We start from the raw sequence: 23644 nt of genomic DNA, 5'->3' as shown, positions 1-23644 counted from the left end.
CACTAGGATAGAAGTTTATAAGAAGGCACGATGAAGTCAGTTTGCTGGATTTTAGCTCCCATTTGCTTCACCTGAGTTTCTAAATACCTAAATACACAATTTTCTTCTGGCATGAAGTGTTGCTGGACTTTAAAGAAAAAAAATTCCTTCGGGTGTGTAGACAAGAGGAACAAGTGACTTACAAAGGAAAGCAAGTCAGATTCTTATCAAAGTTAGAAATGTTACTAGAATATGACAATTTTGCTGGCTTTAAGTTGACAGTCTCAAATGTACTCTCTCATATATAGTTTCAAGTATTTTTATTTCAGGAAACTTTTCTTGCTTCATAAACGTTAGCGTTTTGTTCACTTTGGATGTCTTCCTCAGGGGCTCCTGTTGCCCGCATGTGGAAACTGCTTTGGCCGTCTTCAACACTGTCACTTCCCCTTGAATCCTTCTGAAGTCTTCCTTTATTTTTCCTTCTTAAGAAACTTTGACAGTAATGCACTGCTTCACAATGAGGATATGTTCTGAGAAATGCATCATTAGGGGATTTCGTCACTGTGCAAACACCAGAGAATGCAGTTACACAATCCTAGATGGTATAGCCTACTACACACCTAGGCTATGATAGTAATCTTATGGGACCACTATTATATATACAGTCCATTGTTGACTGAAAGATCATTATGTGACTGCATGACTGTATTTTAGAATAGTTTTAGATTTGCAGAAAAATTACAGACAGTACAGAAAGTTCCCACATACTCCATGCCAATTCTCCTATTATCAACATCTTAAATTAGAATAGTACATTTGTCACAATCAATGAACCAATATTGATACATTATTATTAACTAAAGCTCATACTTTATTCAAATTTCTTTAGTTTTTACCTCATGTCCTTTTTCTGTTGCAAGAACCCATTGAGGATACCACATCACATTTAGTCATCATGTCTCCTTAGCTCCTCTTGGTCGTGACAGTGTCTCAGACTCTCCTCGTTTTGATGACCTTGACAGTCTTGAGGCATACTGGTCTGGTATCCCCTCAGCTAGGGTTTGTCTGATGTTTTCTCTTGATTAGACTGGGGTTATGTGTTTTGGGGAGGAAGATCATAGAGGTAAAGTGCCATTCTCATATCATGTCAAGAGTACACACTATCAACACGACTTACCACTGTTGATGTTAACTTTGATCATCTGGCTGAGGGCCTAACATATTTTTTATTGTAATATAAATAACACTTATCCTTTAGGTAATAGTAATATTGATATTAGTGAATAGTTAAATGCTAGCAACTGTGCTAAGCACTTTAGATGCCTCTTATTTATTCCTCTCAACACCCTATGAAGTACAGGTAACTCATACTATTCCCATTTAACAAATGAATAGGCAGGCAGGTAGAGCTTTCCCACAGGACACACACACATATTTATATCTTTAAATTGTGCTAAAGTAGGGGCTGGCCCTGTGGCCTAGTGGTTAAGTTTGCACGCTCTGCTTTGATGGCCAAGGGTTTCGCCGGTTTGGATCCTGGGTGTGGACCTAGCACCACTCATCAAGCCATGTTGAGGTGGTGTCCCACATGCCAAAACTAGAAGGACCCACAACTAAAAGATGCAACTATGTACTGGGGGGCTTTGGGGAGAGGGAGAAAAAGAAAAAAAAAACATTGGTAACAGATGTTCGCTCAGGGCCAATCTTAAAAAAAAATTGTGCTAAAGTATACATAAAATTTACCATTTTAACCATTTTCAGCTGCACTGTCCTGTGGTATTTTAAGTATATTCACACTGTTCTGCAACCATCACTATGTCCAGAACTTTTCCTCTTCCCAATGTTATATATTTTTTATTCTTTTTGAGCACCACCAGAGTCTTTAGGTCTTTAAAGATTCAAACGGTTCCAATTTATCAGGCCATCTTGAATATTCCTGTGGCCAAAATGTAATCAGCCTCTTTGGGGACAGAATGGCTCATGTTGATGCTTCTAATTTATCTTCATCTTTACTTTTTTTTTTTACTTCTATTGATATATAATTGACAAATAAAATTACATTTAAGGTGTATATCACGATGAGTGGATATACATATACATTGTGAGATCTTTACTTTTTATTGCTCTGAAAGAGAGCATGTTTGAACTCTAAAGTCTGCACTCCTGCAGGTTCCCATGACACATGCCGGGGCTGGGCTGTCCACTGTGGATGTGGCATCGCCACCACTCCCTTCTGAGGCTGAGGACAACGCTTCCTAGGATCTCCTTGCCTGTAGAGTCCCAGTTCAGAGGCTGCAAGGGAGAGAACCATCCACAGAGTTTCGAGTGTGGAAGTGAAGCCGAGGCCATTATTCTCAAGCAGCAGTTGCAATCTGATGCACGAACACAGAAGAGATCCCCAGCTTTCCAGCAAACTCGAGACAACGACTGCATGCTGCAGGCTGAGAAATGACAGTATGCAGGAGCTTCTCAAAGACTCAACAATTATAATAGCAACCAGGAAAACTTGAGAGATTTACGTTTAGGTGCTTCCGGCTGAGCTCTTCACTGTTAACCACTCAGCAGTGTCATTAGCCTTGTCTGGAGTCCCAACCTCTCTCCAATGGAATATGAAGGAAACCAGAAATACAGGGTAGTGTTACAAAGGTCAAAGGCTCTAGCTTTTCAGAGAGAACCCCATAAACACAGAAAACAATGAAGGGAAAAACGAAAGTGTTTGAGATCGTTCAAATTTTTCTAACTCTTCATTTTATGGCTTAAAGTTATAAATATTGAACTTCAATTTCTTAACAGATTTTGATACAGATATTCATTACTTCATTATTTTATCAAACTTCCTCAAACCTTAAGAACATCAGAGGGCTGGCCTCGTGGCCGACTGGTTAAGGTCACAAGCTCTGCTTTGGTGGCCCACGGTTTTGCTGGTTCGAATCCTGGGTGTGGATATGGCACCGCTCATCAAGCCGTGCTGAGGCAGCATCCCACATGCCACAACTAGACAGACCCACACTAAAAATACACAACTATGTACTGGGGGCTCTGGGAGAAAAAGGAAAAATAAAATCTTTAAAAAAAAATCAGAAAAACAAGCTAATTAATATTACAAATTGTTCGAATTGTTCGTTTCCCAGGCATGGACCTAACACCACTGTCAGCCATGCTGTGGTGGTAACCCACATACAAAATAGAAGAAGATTGGCCACAGATGTTAGCCCAGGGCTAATCTTCCTCAGGGAAAAAAAAAATAAAAGAATTATTCAGGTACTTTAGTAACTTTATTCAAAAAAAATTCAGTGGAATAATTTCTTTTGATTTCTATACTTTTCTTAATGATGTCTGGGTTCTGCAAGAATCAATTCATAGAAGACACATACACATCTGGATTATAATACATGTCGGTTGCATTGTTATATTTACTTTATATCTGTGTACTACCCTTCATCCCAATCCTGGCTAGAGTAGTGATAGCCTTTGTTTTTCTTATTAGAGAAAGTACAGGACAGTCAGAAAATTCAGTGCAAAAGGCTGAATCCTTACATGGATAAAATGTGCTATCTTTTCATTCTGTGATTATTGCTTGAGCACCACAGAGGTGAAATACAGCCACTTTCTCTTGTGTTACATGGTAGAGTGGACCCAGAAACATGCTGAGTGATTTCCCCCAAAACCAAACACCTTTATCAGCCATTCAGCTTCCTGCTTGGATCTCAGCAGAAAAGGGCCATGGATTTATTTTTACTGTGTATACTAGGTTGTGTAGGTGACTCAACTCCATTTAAACAGAGTGGCGATATGCCCAGCTGACATACTCAGACTTCCTTGCAACTAAACGCATCCATGTGGCCAAATTCTGGCAAATGAGATGTAAGTGGAAGTGGAATGCCAACTCCAAGGAAGCCTGCTTAATGGAAGCTGACTGAGCCAGGAGGGGTGCTGCTCTCCTGGAATGTGAATGTGATAACTGGGTCTCCAGCAGCTATCTTGGACCTTGAGATAATGTTGAGGATAAGAACCATGCATAGTAGAGTAGAAAAAATAGTGTATGAGTCTCTGAGTTGCCCTATCAGTCCTAAACTATACATAGGTGAATTTCTATCTTGTACAGGCCATTCTTTTTTTGAATCTGTTAGGAGTAGCCACAATAGTTCTTAACTGAAACACTATGCGACCCCGAGGTAGTTCCATGTTTCAGATTAACTTACTGCATTGGAGCTGTTACTCTATATATCATGTGACAGTCCCAACCTACTCTACTGTCACTTCCGCAAATGGCCACTGGTTTCCTGGGGTGAGAAGACTATGAGACCTTGGTCTGCTCTCAGGGAGCTCAGCTGACATCTCCTTCTAGGGGCTCATTATTCTGATCAGCAACACATCTGAACCTGATTCTATTTCTCTTCACTTGAGAGTGGAGGAGTGCAGAGTTTCCCCCCACGTCTCATTTGGTTTCCTGCTGTCATGCCTGTCTTTCAGCCCACTGAGTCATGCCTAGACAGGCACTATAAGCTGCTTCCAAGGACGGAGACAGCAGCATGGCTTGGTTGGGAGCTCAGGGACGATGGTCTCCCAGGGCTCTGTGAGCCTCCCTCTCCCGAGGCCTCTCTGTGCGGCTGCTCCTCTCTCCTAAGCTCTCAAAGGTGGGTTGGCGCTTCTACGTCCACTTTCTCCAGTGCCTCAGTGTGTTCTCTTCACAAGGTACTGCTTTTCCTGATTTCACTGTGACATATTCTCACTAACACCAATAATTTTTCCTTCTCCAACATGATTGATTTCCCCTTCACACAACACTGTCCATTAACACTTTTCCCTCTCTGTAATAGTCTTCTACTGTATACCTCCACACCTAATATATCTTTTTAAATTTCTCCCTATAGAAGGAAGTCCATCTTTGAATTTTAAAGCTAGGAGACAGATAAAAACTAGAGTTATTCGAATGGATCAATACAAATAATTTTTGGTAGAAGCTCTTGGCTGCATTACTGTAATCTTTTATTAAGAATGGGGTAGTCTCTTCTCCTGAGATCAAAAGCCCTGGACTCAAGTAGTTTCCATAAAAGTGCAAAATACATACGTCCCCATCCAATCCCCAAGACTTCTAGTGTGTTACCATCTTTCTGCTTCTCAGTTGTCTACGTTACGTATAATAAGCAATCCCAAAATAGCAGAAGCTTAATAGTACAGCTCATTTCTCTCTCATTACATGTCCCCTGAAGGCTAGCAAGGGACTGCATTTAGTCCGTCACTTAGGGACTTAGACCAGCAGACTCCACCATCTTGCAACTAAACCATCTAGAACACCTGGCCTCCTCCGCTGCCTGGGCAGGGGAAGTTACGGGAGAACTGTGCATGGGCTGTCACCACCTCACTTCCTCTCAGTTCCCACTGTCGGAACTAGTCACATGACCCGCCCAGCTGCAGGGATGGGATCTGGGGATGGGGAGACTGAGAGATAGAGGTCTCTGCCATACATCCCTCACAAAACTAGCCTGAAATCAGATTTGTTAACACTTAAACTGAATCATCCCACAGTCGTTTGAATTAAGAACTTTTAGTTTTCTACTTAGAAGCCATTATCTTCCAAGCTGAAGATTAGTTTTTATTGTTTTAATATCAATTTTTCTGCAAAAATTTTCTCACTCATTTAGTCTGTGCAATTTACAGAGCTTCAGAACAGATCTTTCCAACATTATCCGTAAAAACAGCAAGGTTGGTTCACAAAGGCCAATATAATTACTATTCAAAGTAATTCTGATTTCTTTTTCCCCCTTGTAATCTGCTTCTGTACCCTATGGCACAATCCCCTCACTCCCCACCCCGCCCCGGACATGGAAAGTTAACTATGGAAAGTTTGAGCATTTCTCAGCTCCATTCTCTCTTCCACACCTAAAATGGCAGTTATTCAGTTCTGCTTGGAATGCCGCTGTACAGCAGCTAAAGAGGGCGTCCTTGGGACCTCCCCTACCCCACTTACCAGCTTTTTGGGAGAAATTTAAGTATTCCTACAGCTTTCATTAGAAGCTGGGATCTGTGCATCGGGCCACCTTGCGGTCATCTCAGCTTCCTTAAGGTGTTCACTGGGCCAGATAATCAGAAGTACTGGAACAGTGGGCAAATTTTGCTGTTTGGTTTGCTCTTGAAGAGTCCCTCAACCACCCAAATGTCTCACGCCACATGCTGTCTAGTCCCCACCTGGGAAGACTGAGCTCACTCCTTGGGTTTCCCAATACTCTGTCCCAAGTCTAATCACAGTAGTGGGGGTTTTTACATCAATCCCATTTTGACAGTAGCTGCAGCCTTTCAGGTGAGCTAAGAATTGCTGGGAAGAGATCCATCCAAAGAGTCACACGGTTACATTAAATCTGTGATTCAATTAAGAAAAACTTTCATCAAAAGTAAGGTGATCACACAGGACAGTGGCAGATACAGCTGATTTTAGAGGGGCTTCCATGGTCTCCAGAAACCTCAGGAATTATGTACCAGTGGTCTCAGAGAACACAAGGTAGGGTCTGTTCAGATCTAGAAACGTTGGTTCTTGCCTTGCCACTGCCCTTTCCAAACTGGGGGCTTACACTGCTGTTCCTAAGGAACATAGCTACACTAGCAATCTATGCACTTCTCTTTAACCTAATGCCTTCAAACACTGGAATCTCCTTTTTTTGAGCCAAACTTCTTGTCAGGCCATATCCTTATCCAAGGACAGCAGCAGAGTGAGTGCCCAAGTATTCCTGAATAATAGCTCTGCTTCTGATTTCTCAAATCTGGAAAGCCCCTTTATTCACATCTAAGTAAGTACCTCTGTTCATTTCCATCATAGCACTCACCACTAGTTTGAACTGCATATGTATTTGCTTATTTATATGACTGCTGCTTAACTCTCCCATAAGACTGTAGTAGACCACAACCATGTTTTCCCCCTTATCACTGAATATACAATGCCTAGTATGGTGCCCAGCAAATAAGTGTTCAAGAAATACTCATTCAACAAATGAATGAGCAAGAAACATTCCACTAATTCCAAATGGTTTGGCATAGCTGCAATGTAGGGTGCCCATTAAGGAGGACAGGCAGTCACACCTAAAGCAAAAGCAAAAAGAGAAAAAAGGAGTGGGACTATATCAAATTAAAAAGCTTCTGCACTGCAAAAGAAACCATCAACAAAGTGAAAAGACAACTTACAGAATGGAAAAAATATTTGCAGACCATACATCTGATAAGGGGTTAATATCCAAAATATATAAAGAACTCACACAACTCAATAGCAAAAAAATGCCAAGCAATCAAACAGAAAACCAAAACAAACCAAATAACCCAATTAAAAAAAGGGGCAAACAATCTGAATAGACATTTTTCCAAAGAAGATACATGAATGGCCAACAGGTACATGAAAAGATGCTCAACATCACTAGTTATTAGGAAAATGTAAATTAAAACCACAATGAGATATCGCCTCACTCCTGTTAGAATGGACATTATCAAAAAGACAAGAGATAACAAATGCTGGCATGGATGTGGAGAAAAGAAAACCCTTGGGCACTGTTGTTGCGATTGTAAATTGGTGCAGCCACTATGGAAAAAGTATGGAGGTTCCTCAAAAAATAAAAAATAAAATTACCATATGATCCAGCTATTCCACTTCTGGGTATTTATCCAAAGGAAGTGAAAATGTTAACTTGAAAAGACATATGCACCCCCATGTTCACTGCAGCGTTATTTACAATAGCCAAGACCGGGAAACAACCTAAGTGTCCACTGATGGATGAATGGATAAAGAAGTTGTGGTGTATATACACATTGGAATATTATTCAGCCATAAAAAAGTGAGAAAATCCTACCATTTGTGACAACATAGATGGAACTTGAAGGCATTATGCTAAGTAAAATAAGTCACAGAAAGACAAAGTGTATGGTCTCACTTATATATGAAATCCAAAACAAAGCAGCAAATTCATAGAAAGAGATCAGATCTGTTGTTACCAGAGGGGTTGGGGTGAGGAGGGGACTGGAGGCGGGTGGTCGGAAGACAGAAGCCTGCGGCTATCAGACAGGTAGTTCTAGGGATGTGCTGTCCGAGACGACGACTGCACTTAACGCTGCTGGATGGCGCACAGGAAAGCTGTTTGAGAGTAGATCCTAAGAGTTCTCTCACAAGAGAAAAGATTTTTCTTTTCTTTTTATTGTATTTACATGAAATCATGGATGTTAACTAAACCTATTATGGTAATCATTTCACAATATATGTAAGTCAAACCACCATGCTATGCTGTACACCTCATACAGTGATGTCAATTATTTCTCAATAAAGCTGGGAAAAAATTTTTTTAAAAAATGATAGGACAGGCAGGTAACAGCCAAAAGATGAAATGGTGCACAACACAGCATGCCAGGGCTTTGGGATTTAAAATGAAGGCAAAATTTTCTAAGGTGCCGTCAGAGAATTTTAAGGAGACTACCAATCAGATTTGTATTTTAAATCACTTGGGAGGCTGTGCAGAGTGCACTGGCACAAACAGGCGTGCCACAGTAGGCAGGAAAATCTATTGCTGTAATCCACATTTGTAATAAAGGTTTAAACTAAAGCAGGGTGCCACCAAATAAACTGGGAAATACAGGAACAAAGTGAGATGGGGATGAGGGAGATAATATTCAACTTTGGAGTTTAAGGAATTTATGTAATGACCATTAATGGAATTGGATATATGACTTATAACTCAGAAGTAACATCTAGCTGGAAGTTGACGTTGTATATAATCAGCACAGAAGTATTAGATAAAGACTTGGGCAAAGATGAGACTATCCAAGGTAAGTGTGTTAAACTGAAAATCAAAGGCTCAAAGATGGAGTCCTTGGGAACTCTAATATTCAAGAGTCAGGCATAAGCGAAACAGAGTAAAAAGGCAACTTAGTGAATGGGAGAAAATATTTGCCAACCATCTATCTGATAAAGGGTTGGTCTCCAAAATATATAAGGAATTCCTACAACTCAAGAGCAAAAAAATTAATAACCCAGTTAAAGGGCAAAGGACTTGAACAGACATTTCTCCAAATGTAAGTGAACACAAGTGAGGCCATCTTGTTACACTAAATGATCCCAGCCTCTCCTCTGTGTGACTACTCGCTGCTCGGCACGTACTCTAAAATAATTCACGTGCTCTCCTGATTTATGGCTTCCGCTTACGTCTGGACTTCGCTATAGCTTGATAAATTAAAACTTTGTTCTATGAGCTTCTCTCCAGGAACAGGCTGACCACAGGCAGGAAACACACCTACAAGATATTCATCATCAGTGACAGAAGAAAAGAACAATGAAAGACCCTGGAGTCTGTAATGCGGGAAGGCCAACATTTCTAACCCTCCTCCTTACTGCCCATTTTCCCTATAGAACTACATCAAGATTCTGTAATTCTGAAGACAAGTTTTTTGAGACGTAGTCACCAATATTCTGATTATGCCAGTGAACAGAACTAAAGCTTCCCTCCTCCATCTCTAACTCACGACTAACTGGCTCAGATCGCAGCAAGCAGACCAAGCCCACTGCTCAGTAACACAAAGAAGACATGAAAGGACCAACGGGTATGAAGAAATGCTCAGTATCACTAATCATCAGGGAAATGGAAATAAAAACCACAATAAGATACCACCTTATACCTGTCAGGATGCTATTATCAAAAAAACCAAAAGACAACAAGGGTTGGCAAGGATGTGGAGAAACTGGAACTCTTGTGCTGTTGGTGAGAATGCAAAATGGTGCAGTGCTATGGAAAACAGTGTGAAGGTTCCTCAAAAAACTAAAAACATAACTACAACAATCCCACTTTTGGATATTTATCCAAAAGAACTGAAATTAGGCTCTCGAAGAAATATTAGCACTTCCATGTTCACTACAGCAGTATTCATAATAGTTAAGATGTGGAAACAACGTAACAGTCCACTGACAGATGACCATTCATCTGACCATAAAGAAAATGTGGCATATACAAATACTGGAATACTATACAACCCCCAAAAGGAAATTCTGCACTATGTGAAAACACAGATGAACCTTGAGAGCATTATGTTAAGTGAAACAAGCTAGTCACAGAAAGCCAAATGCTGGATGATTCCACTTCTATAAAGTATGTAAAATAGTCTAATTCATAGAATCAGAGTAGAATGGTGGTGGCCGGGGCTGGGGGGAGGGGTATATGGGGAGTTACTAATCAACAGGGATAAAATTCCAATTGTGTTCTTACTACATAAAATTTTAAAACAAGAAGACGAGTCAGGCAGAAGAAGTGAGATGAAGAAAACCCAGAGAGAGGTCTTACTGAGTCTAAGGAGAAAGCTGCAAAGGAGGAGTTCCTAATCCTGCTGTCAAGAAGCCACATAAGGTAAGCATTGAAGAGGGTCAGCTACATTGGCTAAGATGACCTTTCTGGGTCATTGTGGAGAGATACAAGAGGAAGTCAGATAGTACTAGTAGGGTGAAGAGTACCTGGGAAGCGAGGAAATAGAGGTAGCTGAGTGCAGATAACTGTTTCAAGAAGCTTTGTTGACACAATGGGAGGATGGTCTTACTGTACTACTGTGTGGAATAATAAACTTTTCATGCATTCTTTAGGAAAGATTTAGCAGGGATTAACAGTTTGCTTATTCCTAAAACAGACCAAAAAACCCTGGAAAACAAGGCAAAAAGAAACATAAGCCGAGTCATTAAATTTTTAAAAGATGAAATAGATGTATTCAATGAACAGTATTGGAAAACTTTCATGATTGGCAAAACAAAAACAATTATGAGTTTATTAACAATCACACCATTAAGGTGATGCTCACGTGACACACAGGCTTGAGTGTCTCTGGACAACAAGAGTATCACCGATAACCCAGCAACTGACTGGACACATAGTCCAAACCCATCACTTGGCTGGGAAATCAGATGGCAAAGAGGCCGAGTCTCACTCAGGAAGCAATCTTTGATCTGTTTCTAACAGGAAATGTTTGGGGAAAGCACAACATCCACACAGGATCACACTGCAATTTAAAAAACAGCACTGAGTTGCTGTACTTACTTGAAATTAACTTAATACTGTTATCCATATTACTTTTCTAAGTAAGACAAGGAATAACTTTTCTTTTGTTGCTTTCACCTAACCTATATTGACAGGAAGACTACTGAGGAGTAACTAAAAAAAAACTTAAAAAGCAAGGGGCCAACATTTTGAACGAATTTCAATTTAAATGTCAATTGCTAGGTATAAAAATTTGAGAGTACACCCTTAAGAAAATATTCGTTATCTGAAGCAGAGCTGTCCTAAGATAATGCACACAAACCAACATAGTCTATTTAATAAAAATATTTAATGCTGCCAAAAAAGTATAAAAATACAGTAGGAATGGCAGTACAATACAAAGTAGTCTCTCCTAGTTTATTTCTTTTACATCTTTCTACATTTCATACACACATTTAAAAACTTAACAATACATCAAATTAGAGGGTTCTGCAAAGTCTTCTGCTGGTGGAGCTCTTCATTCCCTGGATGTAAAGTTTACTTTGTAAACAGACAAATGTGAGGCAATCTACAGGTTTATCAAGCCTCACTTTAGTTTCCGGAGTGGGCTTCAGGTCTTGCTTTGCACATCAATGGTTCAAAATTTATAGCTGCAGAATATTCTCAAGTCATGAATATTTAGGTGTCTGTCAATCTTGGCCTAAAACATAAAATAAGAAGTCATCTATTCAATTCATATTTACCAAACACACAGACAGACAGATACACACAAACATAAAAGGACTAACAAGGAACTAAAAAGGCAACTGAAAAACATTCCAACGTATCACATTCAGCCACACTAAGCGCTTCACTGTTATCTTGGTAAAACTGCTTCAGTGCTCGATTTTCAAACAGAATTGGTGGTGTGAGGTAGACTCATGCTAAAGCACCATAACTCATACTGTTTGTCAAGAATGGCTATGACTTTTTCAGGTCATCCTTTATTACTCAAGAAATGACCTCCATGTGAGATACTGACAGACAGACAGGTTTAAAAAAAATGTACCCACAACAGTTTAGCAAGATTATATGGTATGCGCTAGACTTACCAATACTTTGGAATTCAACGCAAAAGTCTAATCCAATTTGGACCTCCACTGTATCATACTGCTAAAAATATTATGAACGTAATGCTTGAACATAAAGTTGGCTTACAGCTTTAATCATGGACTGTTAGCAGCATGCTTTTTGTCCTGAAGGTAATACTAATGGTTATAGAAATACAGAACTGAAGTAACACGATTTAAGTTACTATCATTATAAAAGAAAACACAGACATAAAATAATTGAGAGATTTATTGTATTTTAATGCCAAAAAGTAAAGATAAATGAGAGTTTAAACATGTGATAGACAGATGAAATAACTATTTGAAGGGCAGCTGAGTTTTTGATGTTATTTCACAATATCTGAAAATAGCTGAACTTTTGAGGAGGTAAATGGTATTTCCATTTTCCCCCCAACATCCCTTGCTATGACAAAAAAAAAAAAAAAAATCTAAATATTTGTCATTATGGTATCTCCATGTATATAAATAGGAAATATAAACCACACCCATACATTTATCCAAAACATTTAGTCAAAAACCTCGAAATACTGCAAATTGGGCTTCTTCCAACTACTGGCTCCTTCTACTGAAGGAGAAAATAACAGTAACAATGACCTTGCTGTTCTGAATAACCCTTTTCTTTGATTTTCCAGCACTGATAGAGAAATTGTCAAGTCATCAAGAAGACATTCTCATTAGATATCTGTGGTCATAAAACCTTCTATGCATGCTCACTGCCGGGATCTACAGCAACCTGAACCAAAGTGGTCAAAATAGGGAAAGGTACTTATTGATTCTGATGGCTGCAAGATACATACTTGTTTGCCACACATTCAGAAGTCTGCTCTTTAAAACAAAAAAAATTTACTCTAAGCAATCAAAGTGAATGAAATGGTTTGGTTTAGAGAATATTCTGATGTTCCAGCGTTTCTCTGGTTCATTGGTAGTTCAAATCATTTCACAAAATTTTTTGGAGGGAAAAAATTTGACTTGTTTCACTTAAAAAATAAAGAGGGTTACTTTGAATTTTAACAGGTAAAAGTAGTTGTCTAAACATTTGGTTTAAATACTCCATAAAAAGAGCCAGTGTGACATAATGGAAAAAGTATGAGGTTTGGGTTTGGGGAATTCTACAGACTGGAGTTTAAATTTTAGCTCTGTCAGGTACTAGCTGTGCAATCTTGGGCAAGTTACTTATTTTTTGACCAGTTTTCTTACCTGAAAATAGGGGTAACGTGATATATCTAGAAGTGTTAAGTGGGTTAAATTTAGATTATGTCTTTAAACTGACTGGCAGAACTGTAGGTGTTCAACATACACTTTGTCTTCCCCAACAGTGTGTTAAAAATACACTTACCAAGGATAAACTATCATCTATAACAACTAGAAGAATTTGACAGCATTTTTAAAAATTCATTTATTTCTTTCTTTGTAAATATTATTCTGGGAGATAAGAAAATAAGATGAAATCATTGGAAGTGTTAACTATTTTAAAGGACTACTTGCAAGAGTGAAAAGATAAATGGGCTTCATTTTAGGAAAATATATGTCCACTTGAATCATTTTTGGCTGTTTTATTTAACAAGGCAAAAGTAAAACGGGGCCAAACAAATGAGGTGGAATTAGCCACGCTTGGTGCTTTCTTTGAGAAAGCGGCCCTTGCACACTGCCAATCATCCTTATTCTAGAAGGGGATGCAGGCCAGCTTTACAGACAGAGCATCATCTTCCCAAGCTAGCTCCCCATCTGAAGTCATAGAATGTCAAACTGCATCCTAAGCAGTTTTTGTCAACAGATTTTCACACTAATATTTTAATGAAAAGAAACATAAAAACTTCTCTATAGTGAGCAAAGTATTACCTTATAGATCAAATCAACTTACCTAGTTTTCCTTTCCTGAATTCATCAAACTCAAAATAACTTGTTCGTTTTTATAGTAATTTGAACTATTAACATCATCATGTATCTATAAAATCTATGCGATATTAGAGCAACAATAAAGAGCTGATGCTTTTCTTTAAAAAACGGTCTCAATAAAGAAAAAAAGTCCCATGCAATTCTCCTTATAGTTCCCCAAAACATACTACGTAATGGAAAAACAGAGAGTATTAAAGTAGACTCTGTAAACGATAAATCCTGTAATTCCCATATTCCATGCTAAATTATAAAACCTATTAAAATAGAAAGACTTCAAAAGACTGGACTTTTCATTCTCCCAATGGACTGTTCAGAGATGGTCAGAGCTCTTTAAAATCTTTTCTTTGTCAGGTTGTTACTGATAAAGACAAAGCCTCTCAAACCAAGTAAAAGCTTCTCAGTTTGATTCACTGCTTACGCTTGACAACACTCTGTGATGGAGTAAATAGCATACAACATGAGAAAAGGATCAGCAATGACAGTAAGGAAAAAATTCTCCTCAAAGAAGTTTCCAGAATCCAGTAGCCAAAGGAGACAATCATTTCTCTGAAGAATGTTGAGAGAAAGCACTCGTGCAGAATTGCTCAATGCTGTTCTTGGAGCAATGTGAATGTGGTAAACATTGAGAAAATTCCTGCTGCTGAGGAAAAAAGGAGATAGCCAAACTCATACCATTTTCCTAGAAGATTTTTCTTCAGAACACTACCCAAGAAAGTGGGTAGCTTAAAATTCCCAAATGAAAGGCTTAAACTCCCAAATCTTGAACAATGAAATGGCTATATTATGGCCACATACACAAAATACAGCCAGTAAGTGTGCAGTATCTCTCTGAGGATTCCTGGGTAGAGCAGGCACTGTGGAGCTTACAAAAGTGAGTTTCTTCCCACCAATGCGTGTTATCATTTACGTATATTGAATAGAAGAAGAGAGAGCTACAATTTCTAACACAGCCACTGTTGTAAGGGCTGTTGGTGCTGTTGTCCCACCAACAGTACTTTGAAGATAGGAATAAGGAAAAATGGGATCAAATCCAGACAAATGAATTAAAGAAACAGGTCAATTCCAGAATAAACCATTCAGGAAATGACGAAGATTTGTATTTTAAGTCAGGAGAACTTAATTTCATTATGTGGAAAAATATTATGCTTCTATTCTTCAAAATTTTATTTATGAGATTTTGTGTCCCATCATCTAAATTAAGTCAAAGCCAAATGGGTTTCTTAAAGTAAAAGAGATGTAATTAGCTGTTGATGTAGAAATAAGAACACAGAACAGACATTTCTGCTATACAGCTAGTTCCAGACCAGGATTGATGTACCAAGTTCTGACCTCGGTCCCCACTCCCTGGCTCCCCGCCCCCCACTAGCGCACAGCAGATTTAGAGATCACACTCTTGGTCCATGTTCTCTACCCCACTGACAAACTCACGTGGGCCCATGAGACGAAAAAATAAATCAATGTTTACAGAAGGTGTGATTCCTAGGCTCCTGTCTGAACATGGGAAGAAATGGACGCTATACATAACGGCATTAGATGATAATAGACTATACTTAAGAAAAATCTCTAGATGATTTGTATCTGAATGTAAAAATCAAGGCAGACTAGATTTTAAAATCTGTACAATAACCAGGCAGGCACTTTGCAAATCTAAGTACTCATTAAAATAGAGTATATAATGATTCATAAAAATATTTCTAATATAATCAGGTTCTGGCCTGTGTCTATTAATATAGAATCTAGTCAGAGATATTTTTCTAAGAGGGAAATGACTTGCAGAAGGTAAGTCTTTCTCTAAGAATTATCTAATTCTAAAATATACTATATATATGAGACTTTTCAATGGTAGCACCATAGAAGAATATAGAAGTATCAAGTCTCAGGTTGATTATGGCTTAATAATAACACCACCTACCTCAAAAGTTTGTTGTGAGGATTAAATAGGATAATATATGAAAACTGCTTAGCACAGTGCTTGGCAAATAGGAAACGATCAGTAAATGGTAGCAACCATCACTGTAAACTGATGCTGAAAGCAAAGAAGGAATTGATGTAAAAACTGGAGGACTGCTCCACGTTATAAACTACTTTTTAAACTGATACATATTTTTTGATTCATACCATCAATTCTAATTTATTTAAAACAAAGGAACAAGCAGAAGTGTACATAAAGTTAAGAGTCACAACTCCTTCCTCTGACATACCTGTTAAGCAGAGCTATTTAAAAAAAAATTAACAAGTTTTCACTTTCTTTCTCTTTTTTTTGTTCATTCCTTGGTAGAAATAGTAATACATAGTGAAATGAACCAAAAAGATAGAAGAGGAACATGACAGAGCAAACACATAAAATATCCTCTAAACATGAGAAATGATCTTTATATTGTTCTAAAGTTCTCTATGCACTTTAACATATTACTTTTTTTAACCCAAGAATTCAGGAAAAGGGTATTATTTTTATTTTATATATGGATAAACTAAATATAGAGAATCATATTTTTACATATTATATATGTGCAAGCATATCTAAAAATGAGTAGTGGGACAGCATGAAATACTTGGGTAAACTTGGAAACGAATATATAACCAGTTGGTGTAGCCAGAAAAGATGGCATTAAATCAAAAGTTGCTGTCAGTTTATTAGCAGGGATAGATATGAACATAAATGAAGTCGATATTAATGTAAATATTCTTTCTTAAAATAATAAAAGCCTCTGGTTTTTAAAAAAATCTTTTTTTCCTCCTTATTTAAAAAATACTACCTCAAAGTCAAACTACACAACTGACTTTTAAAATTTGTTATAATTAGAAAATATGATGAAGACCTAAGGATACAAATTTTATAAAGCTGCAGAACCCACCAAGGATTACTAACTTTTCCTCTGCTCGCCACCTGAGAAGGCAAGAATGATAGCTGTGTCCTCCTCTCCTAGTAGCATACCTCATTTAATAAAGGGTCAGGACGATGACCGTGGGCACCACAGCACGTTGCCATATATTTTCAATAATTAGTACATTGCACCCACCAAAAATATTATTAATGGTAAAAACTTAACACATTATCCTCAAGGATCTGCTTGAAGGAGGAAAGATGACTAACCCTTGCAGAAGTCCAGCAAGTGTTCACTATGCTGAATATGATTGAAAAATATATTACAACAGATGCCATCCAGAAGGACAGAGAGCAGACAAAAAGCAAAGCGGGAATAGCGAATCCAATGAAGCGCATTTACCCAGCAAAGGGGCAGTGTGCATCATTGTCGGCATTTGTTTTGTATAAGAAGTCTTTACCTTTTTGTTTAAAGCAAGGCTATCTTCAATTGGAAGTTTAATATGGTCTATTCATATTTGACTTGCAAAGTAATATACTGTATTCTAGCAAAGATAAATCAAGGTAAATTGGAAAGAAAGACTTTAAACCAATAATGACCTAAGATGTTAGGGTTTGCTGCCTGAGCATAGGTTTAACGCAGACAGACATAAGAAAACGTCCCTCTTACCTCCTCTCCATTTAAAGGTTACAGGACACAGTAATACTGAATTAGGACACAGGCACAAGTTATACAAATCTTATTTAATGTGTAGTACCACCTACATCCTTTCATACTTTCAGCATAATTTAACACATTCAAGAAGGCTACTCAAATCAATTCAAGATACCTATCTATACCAATGGTTTTCAAACTGTTTTTTAAATTATAACTGCACTTTTAAAATAATTAAACCTCATGCAGAAATCTTATGTAGTATATAAAATAGATAAAGCAGAGATGGTCTGGTTAAAAGTAAGGGTAGAAAACTTGGAGTCTTTCCTACTACCTCTTGGCGACCCCTTAGAAATCCAATGAGCATAGTTTGAAAACCACTGAAATAATGTGATTTCATTATTTCAGCAATTAAATTTATAACAACTATTTAAAGTTTAAGTTAAACAAGTTAAACACTGAAAGGAATGCTGGAATCTGACGAAAGCTAGCACTCAAATGAGCAGTTAAATTCATTAAACAGTAGGCTTTAAAAATACCCATTAAGAAGTTAAAGGGACAATGTAAGGTTCGTACATCATCATACTATTTATTGAAGTAGAAAGAACTTGAAAAAATTTTTACTTCAAAACTTCAGTCTAGTAAACTGAAATCATGGATAATAAAATGCTGCTCCTTATTTTTATTACCCAAATCATGATTTACCCCAATTATAAATTACGGTAATTACACTGAAATTTTCATGAAAAATAAATGGTATTAATAATGGGCTTTATAGAAACCGATTTCTTTACAAAGTCTTGATCAACTGTTACCTGACTACGTCAGTAAGGAGAATTTTCCTTCAAAGATATTTTTAAGGAAAATATTTGTTTGTTTGTTTTTCTTTTTAAAATTGGGAAACCGTAAAACATAAAAGAAATGCAAATATATAGTAAAAATTGCTTATTCAGAGATCTAACTGCTCATATCAAACTTCTTGTAGGAAAATGCATCCAGTACAACTGAGTCAACATACAATTTATTTTTTATGGTAACAGATTTTGCAAATTGAGCTTTTAAAAAGTACATTTAACTACAAAAGTAAGATTAAATAGGTACTTATAAAATATATTTACCCTGAAATGGTTAAGAATATAAAATGTTGATGCCCATATCAATAGTACATTATACATTACACACATTAAAGGTCATTTTCTTTCCAGTAATAATTTAGATAAAACCATGATATTTATTGCTTATATCAAGTGCAGGTCAAAATCCAGACAGCCTCCAAAAACAAATCCTTCTGATAAAGGATTTCTCAATCTCGTCAAGTGAAATTTTACGCTTAACATATACGAATACAGTTGCAAAATGTACCAGTTTTTAACAAGCATTAAAGTCTTTATTTTAGATAGCCATTTACAGTCTGGGGGCAGCGCCCTGAGATGTTGCGCTGGGGACTGAATATGTCACTTATCTGGTTGGTGTCTATTCTACTGCACCGTTTTTGGGTATGAGGAGTTTGCTAACAGACAAACTGTTGTGATTAACACCACACTGTCAGCTACTAGTGCAGAAGCTTGCTGGGCAGAATTAATTTTTATTTATAGAACGTTTTGCTGAAAAAACAGTGTCCAGCCAACAAAAGCGCCAACCAAAATGACTGACACAAACCCCATCTTAGTGAGAATAGGTTGCCAATATAACCACCTTTTTCTTTTTCGTTCAGTCTCATTTAGCCTCTGTTTCATCTGCTGCACCTTCTGAGCCGTGTTAGCTTTTCTGTCCTCTCGAATACGTTTCCGTAGAACACTAGGAACAAACAAAAACAAATAAAAGGAAGTGCACAGCAGGACTTAATCACTCTACCACAGAGGACCTCAGCTCAAATACCCCCCTCCGCATTTTTCAACTCATTCAAACACTGGAATAAGATAAAGGAAAAAGCCTCAATATTCTAAATCGTCCAGAGATGCACTGATAATTCAGCAAAAGTTTTTAGTATAATTTTATATTAATAAATACTTTTAATAGAACCTGAAAATAAGAATGGTGCTTTCCTTCTTGAAACATAAACTGGTGATAGCCAGTTTTCTCTCTTTCTTTTCTTTGCTAACCAGCTAGCAGAAGTGGAAAGACAAGTGGGTCCCCCAGCATCTAATCCCTTTTCAGATTTTTAACTTTTCACAAAGCCTCCTGATAAAAGCTTATCTACTAAATATTTCCATGAATATTCTGTTTGGGAGGGCCAACTGCTCTGTTTGTCCATGCATACTTCTAGCTCCCATTTCGCTAATTAACAAAGAAATTTTGTTCCAATGGAAGGTCTTTGGCTCTCAAGATACACGGTCCTAGGACACCATAAAGAAGAATAGCAGATAGCAATATGTAAGTTACTATTTCTTTCCTTTAAAAAAAATCTCACAAAATCCATTTCCTCTTTTCACTTATTGCCTATATTACAGCAAAAACCTAATCAGTTTCCTTGCTTCCAAGTTAAACATTATTGCCACAGTAATTTTTCTAAAGCATAGCTCTGATTGCATAGCTTGATAAAAAATCTCCAATGCCTCTTCAGTGTCTACTATGTTAAGAGCCAACTTTTTTCCTGGCCAAAATGTTTAACCTGAATAAGGAGAAATAATCAGGGGAATCCAAATTGTGAGACATTCTAAAAGGTCTAGAAGGTGCAAATGCCAATGTCAAGCAAGGAAAAACAACAGTGGCGAACAGTTCCAGCTTGAAGGAGACTAAAGGATTACATCAACCAAATATATTGCATGATCTTTGATTACACCTTGAATTATTTCTTAAATAGTTATAGAGACTGGGATCATGAAGATGTTCCAAAATTAGATTATGGTGAGGACTACGCAACTCTGTAAATATACTAAATCCATTGAACTGTATACTTTTTTTTTTTTTTTTTTTTTGACGAAAAAGCCCTGAGCTAACATCTGCCGCCAATCCTCCTCTCTTTTGCTGGGAAGACTGGCCCTGAGCTAACATCGATGCCCATCTTCCTCTACTTTATATGTGGGACGCCAGCCACAGCATGGCTTGCCAAACAGTGCCATGTCTGCACCTGGATCTGAACCGACCAACCCTGGACCATCGAAGCGGAACATGCGAACTTAACCACTGCACCACCGGCCCGGCCCCTGAACTGTATACTTTAAATGAGTGAACTTAATGGTATATAAATTATATCTCAATAAAGTTATTATTTTTTTGTTTTGAGGAAGATTAGCCCTGAGCTAAATGCTGCCAATCCTCCTCTTTTTTCTGAGGAAGGCTGGCCCTGAGCTAACATCCGTGCCCATCTTCCTCTACTTTATATGTGAGATGCCTACCACAGCATGGCTTGCCAAGTGGTGCCATGTCCGCACCCGGGATCCAAACCAGCGAACCGTGGGCGGCTGAAGAGGAACGTGCACACTTAACTCCGGCACCACCGGGCTGGCCCTCAATAAAGCTATTCTTTTAAAAAGCTATAAGGTGGATTTTTGTTTGACAACTAGAGAAATCTGAATATAGAGTATACATTAGATGATTTTATCAATGTTAAATTTCTTTGGAGTACTGGAAGCTTCAGACATTGCTGGTGGGAATGTAAAATGATATAGCCGCTGTGGAAAACTGGCAGTTCTTCAAAATGTTAAACATACAGTTACCATATGACCTAGCAACTGCACTCCTAGATATATACCAAGAGAACTGAAAACATGTCCACATCATTTCCAATATTCTCCTGCTATGCACAACTTTGTTCTTGCCCAAACGGTATTTTGCTGTTCTCCAAATTTGTTCCCCACTCTAACTAGAAACCTTCTCTTCTCTCGGGTCCCATCATTTCAATTCTGTTCTTCAATTCTCCCACCTCTCATCCCCTATAGCCTTCTATTCTCATCTTATGGCTTTTAACTTACAGCAAATAATTTATGTTGCTAATTTGGGTTCTTGTTTTACTCCCTATTTAGCAACTTAGGAACTACACTGTGCTTATCTCTGTATGTCCTATGGTGTTTTCTAACGTCTTCTTTGCTTTTACTTATACATAGGTATCTCTGGCTATCTGAATGCTATCTCAATATTTGCTATAATGACTTGCAAAAATTATTACCCAGAATTCACTCTCTGAACTGAAAATTTACTATAACAAATCTGTGTACCTGCCAGTGAAAAAATTGAAGCTGTATTCAAGTGTAGGCAAAGCATATACAAAATACATAAAAGAATATGGAGCTCCCACTCAAGGGCTTAGTCCTTATATTTGCTTCTGCTAGGAGCCTGGGGCCACCAACAACCAGGTTCCAACTGAGATGCAATTTTTAACATATTATTTCATTTTAAATTTTCATTGCAGAATAGAAGACAATTATATTTTTTATCTAGTGTTGCTGTGTATCATATAAACCCAATACGTTCAGTGAGTGTTACATGATTATATAATTAGTGCTTTAAATATTCTGTTAAATAGGAATTCAAGAGGATTTTTACAATATCTGGGGAAAGTGGTTATGGTTTTGGTTGGGCTAAGAACACACAATTTTCCCATTTAAAATAACGGAATAGAGGCTCCTGCTTTCCAAAAATGCACTATACATGTGCAACAGGAATGGAGTGAATACAAATACCCAAGGAGACCATTACTTAGTTTAAGAATGCAATTCAAACGAAGGAAGGATTATTCTCAATTTGTGATATAATAAAATTGTTTTCATCTAGTTGGGCCTGAGGAAAGTGCGTCTGTATGATTACCTGCCAAGCAGGACCTGGTTTTCCCATATGTTTACCTAACTTAGGCCATAAACTGGCAGGGAATGCTTCAAGTGGGCCCTTGCCCTTGGAAGGCCATGTGAAACTCCTCGTGGTGGCACATATATCAGGCTCCTGCCAATCATGTCTCAACAGGCGTAATCACACTATGTAAAACACATGAGAAGGAGCTGAATGATCTGACTTTTCACTTATCCAAATTGTTCTCCACTCTAAGTGATCTGGGTTTATGCATTCCAGTACAATTGAGAACACAGGCTTTCAAACCTTGATGGCAACCTTAAAGAAAGAAATACCTTACAATCACAACAGAGCAACTACACACACATACGCATTCATATATGTACACTTCTATGTAAACATAGAATTTATATATAACTTGTACATATATAAAATACGTTAAAAGACTTAGTTACTATTTGTGACACTCATCTATTTTATTCTCTAATTTAAACTGATTTCTATTTTACTGTATTTTACTATTTAAAAAATGCTTTTTATAACTCACTAAATTGCTTTCATGATGATGGGAATGTGATCTTCAATATGAAAAACACTGATTTGGAGGATATTTAATAATGAAAATGAAGAAAACAAAATATGGTGTTCTATCCCTTTGAAACTGAAATCCTTTCAATAAGGTTTTGAGTTATTTTATTAGCAACTCTAATACAAAGCTATAGATCAGCATTAAAATTCATTAGGACTAAACAATAGAACTTTTGAGAGTAATCTTTACTGTATGCTCCCTTACTTTTTTCTTTTTCTTTTTTTTTAAAGATTTTATTTTTCCTTTTTCTTCCCAAAGCCCCCTGGTACATAGGTGTATATTTTTAATTGTGGGTCCTTCTAGTTGTGGTATGCGGGATGCCACCTCAGCATGGCCTGATGAGCAGTGCCATGTCCACACCCAGGATCGGAACCAGCGAAGAAACCCTGGGCCGCCAAAGCAGAGCACGGGAACCCAACCACTTGGCCACGGGGCTGGCTCCTCCCTTACTTTTCTATAACCTTGCTTCCTCAATTAATCCTCTCTGCTCAGAGTCCTTACTTTCCTATTGGGACTCTCCCCCTGCTTTCAAACATGCTCTAGTCTCATCTATCCCAGACGGAAGAAAACAATAACATATGTGTACACTGCCTCCCCCTTCACCCAATAAAACCACCTTCTGCAGTGACTCTAACTCCTGAGTGGTTTTACTGATCTCTGTACTGCCCAACTTGGACAATGAGAGGTTTACCTCGTTGAGACTGTTAATACGGCTGGTCTGTGTCCTTAAAGATTAGAATTCAATACCTCTGAAATACTAAGGACACTAATTCAATCATCAAGCTTGTTTCCAATTAATTCTGTACACAGGACCAGCCAAAACAACAACATTAGGAACTGGAGTGTCTTATTACTGAAAAAGATAAGATAATGTAAAAGAAT

At 37.7% G+C, this 23644-nt stretch overlaps 1 protein-coding gene across 2 annotated transcripts in view; it reads right to left on the bottom strand.

Moving 5' to 3' along the window:
- Positions 1–11294: 11294 nt before the first annotated feature.
- Positions 11295–23644, bottom strand: part of PTPN2 (protein tyrosine phosphatase non-receptor type 2) — an 85551-nt gene continuing 73201 nt past the window's right edge. Inside the window, exons 9-10 of one of the 2 annotated variants that reach the window (XM_008525296.2) lie at positions 19144–19245; positions 11295–11664 (exon numbers count right to left, since the gene is read on the bottom strand). In XM_008525296.2, the coding sequence (XP_008523518.1) occupies positions 11643–11664; positions 19144–19245 (124 nt within the window). In that variant the 3' untranslated portion in view covers positions 11295–11642. Of the gene's footprint in view, positions 11665–17518; positions 19246–23644 lie in introns of those variants that run through there. The other variant, XM_070629565.1, reaches the window with a different exon arrangement.

The sequence above is a fragment of the Equus przewalskii genome, chromosome 7 (assembly GCF_037783145.1).
Source record: "Equus przewalskii isolate Varuska chromosome 7, EquPr2, whole genome shotgun sequence".
In the NCBI taxonomy this organism is placed as follows: Eukaryota; Metazoa; Chordata; class Mammalia; order Perissodactyla; family Equidae; genus Equus; species Equus przewalskii.
This window is presented reverse-complemented; position numbering and strand designations above follow the sequence as displayed.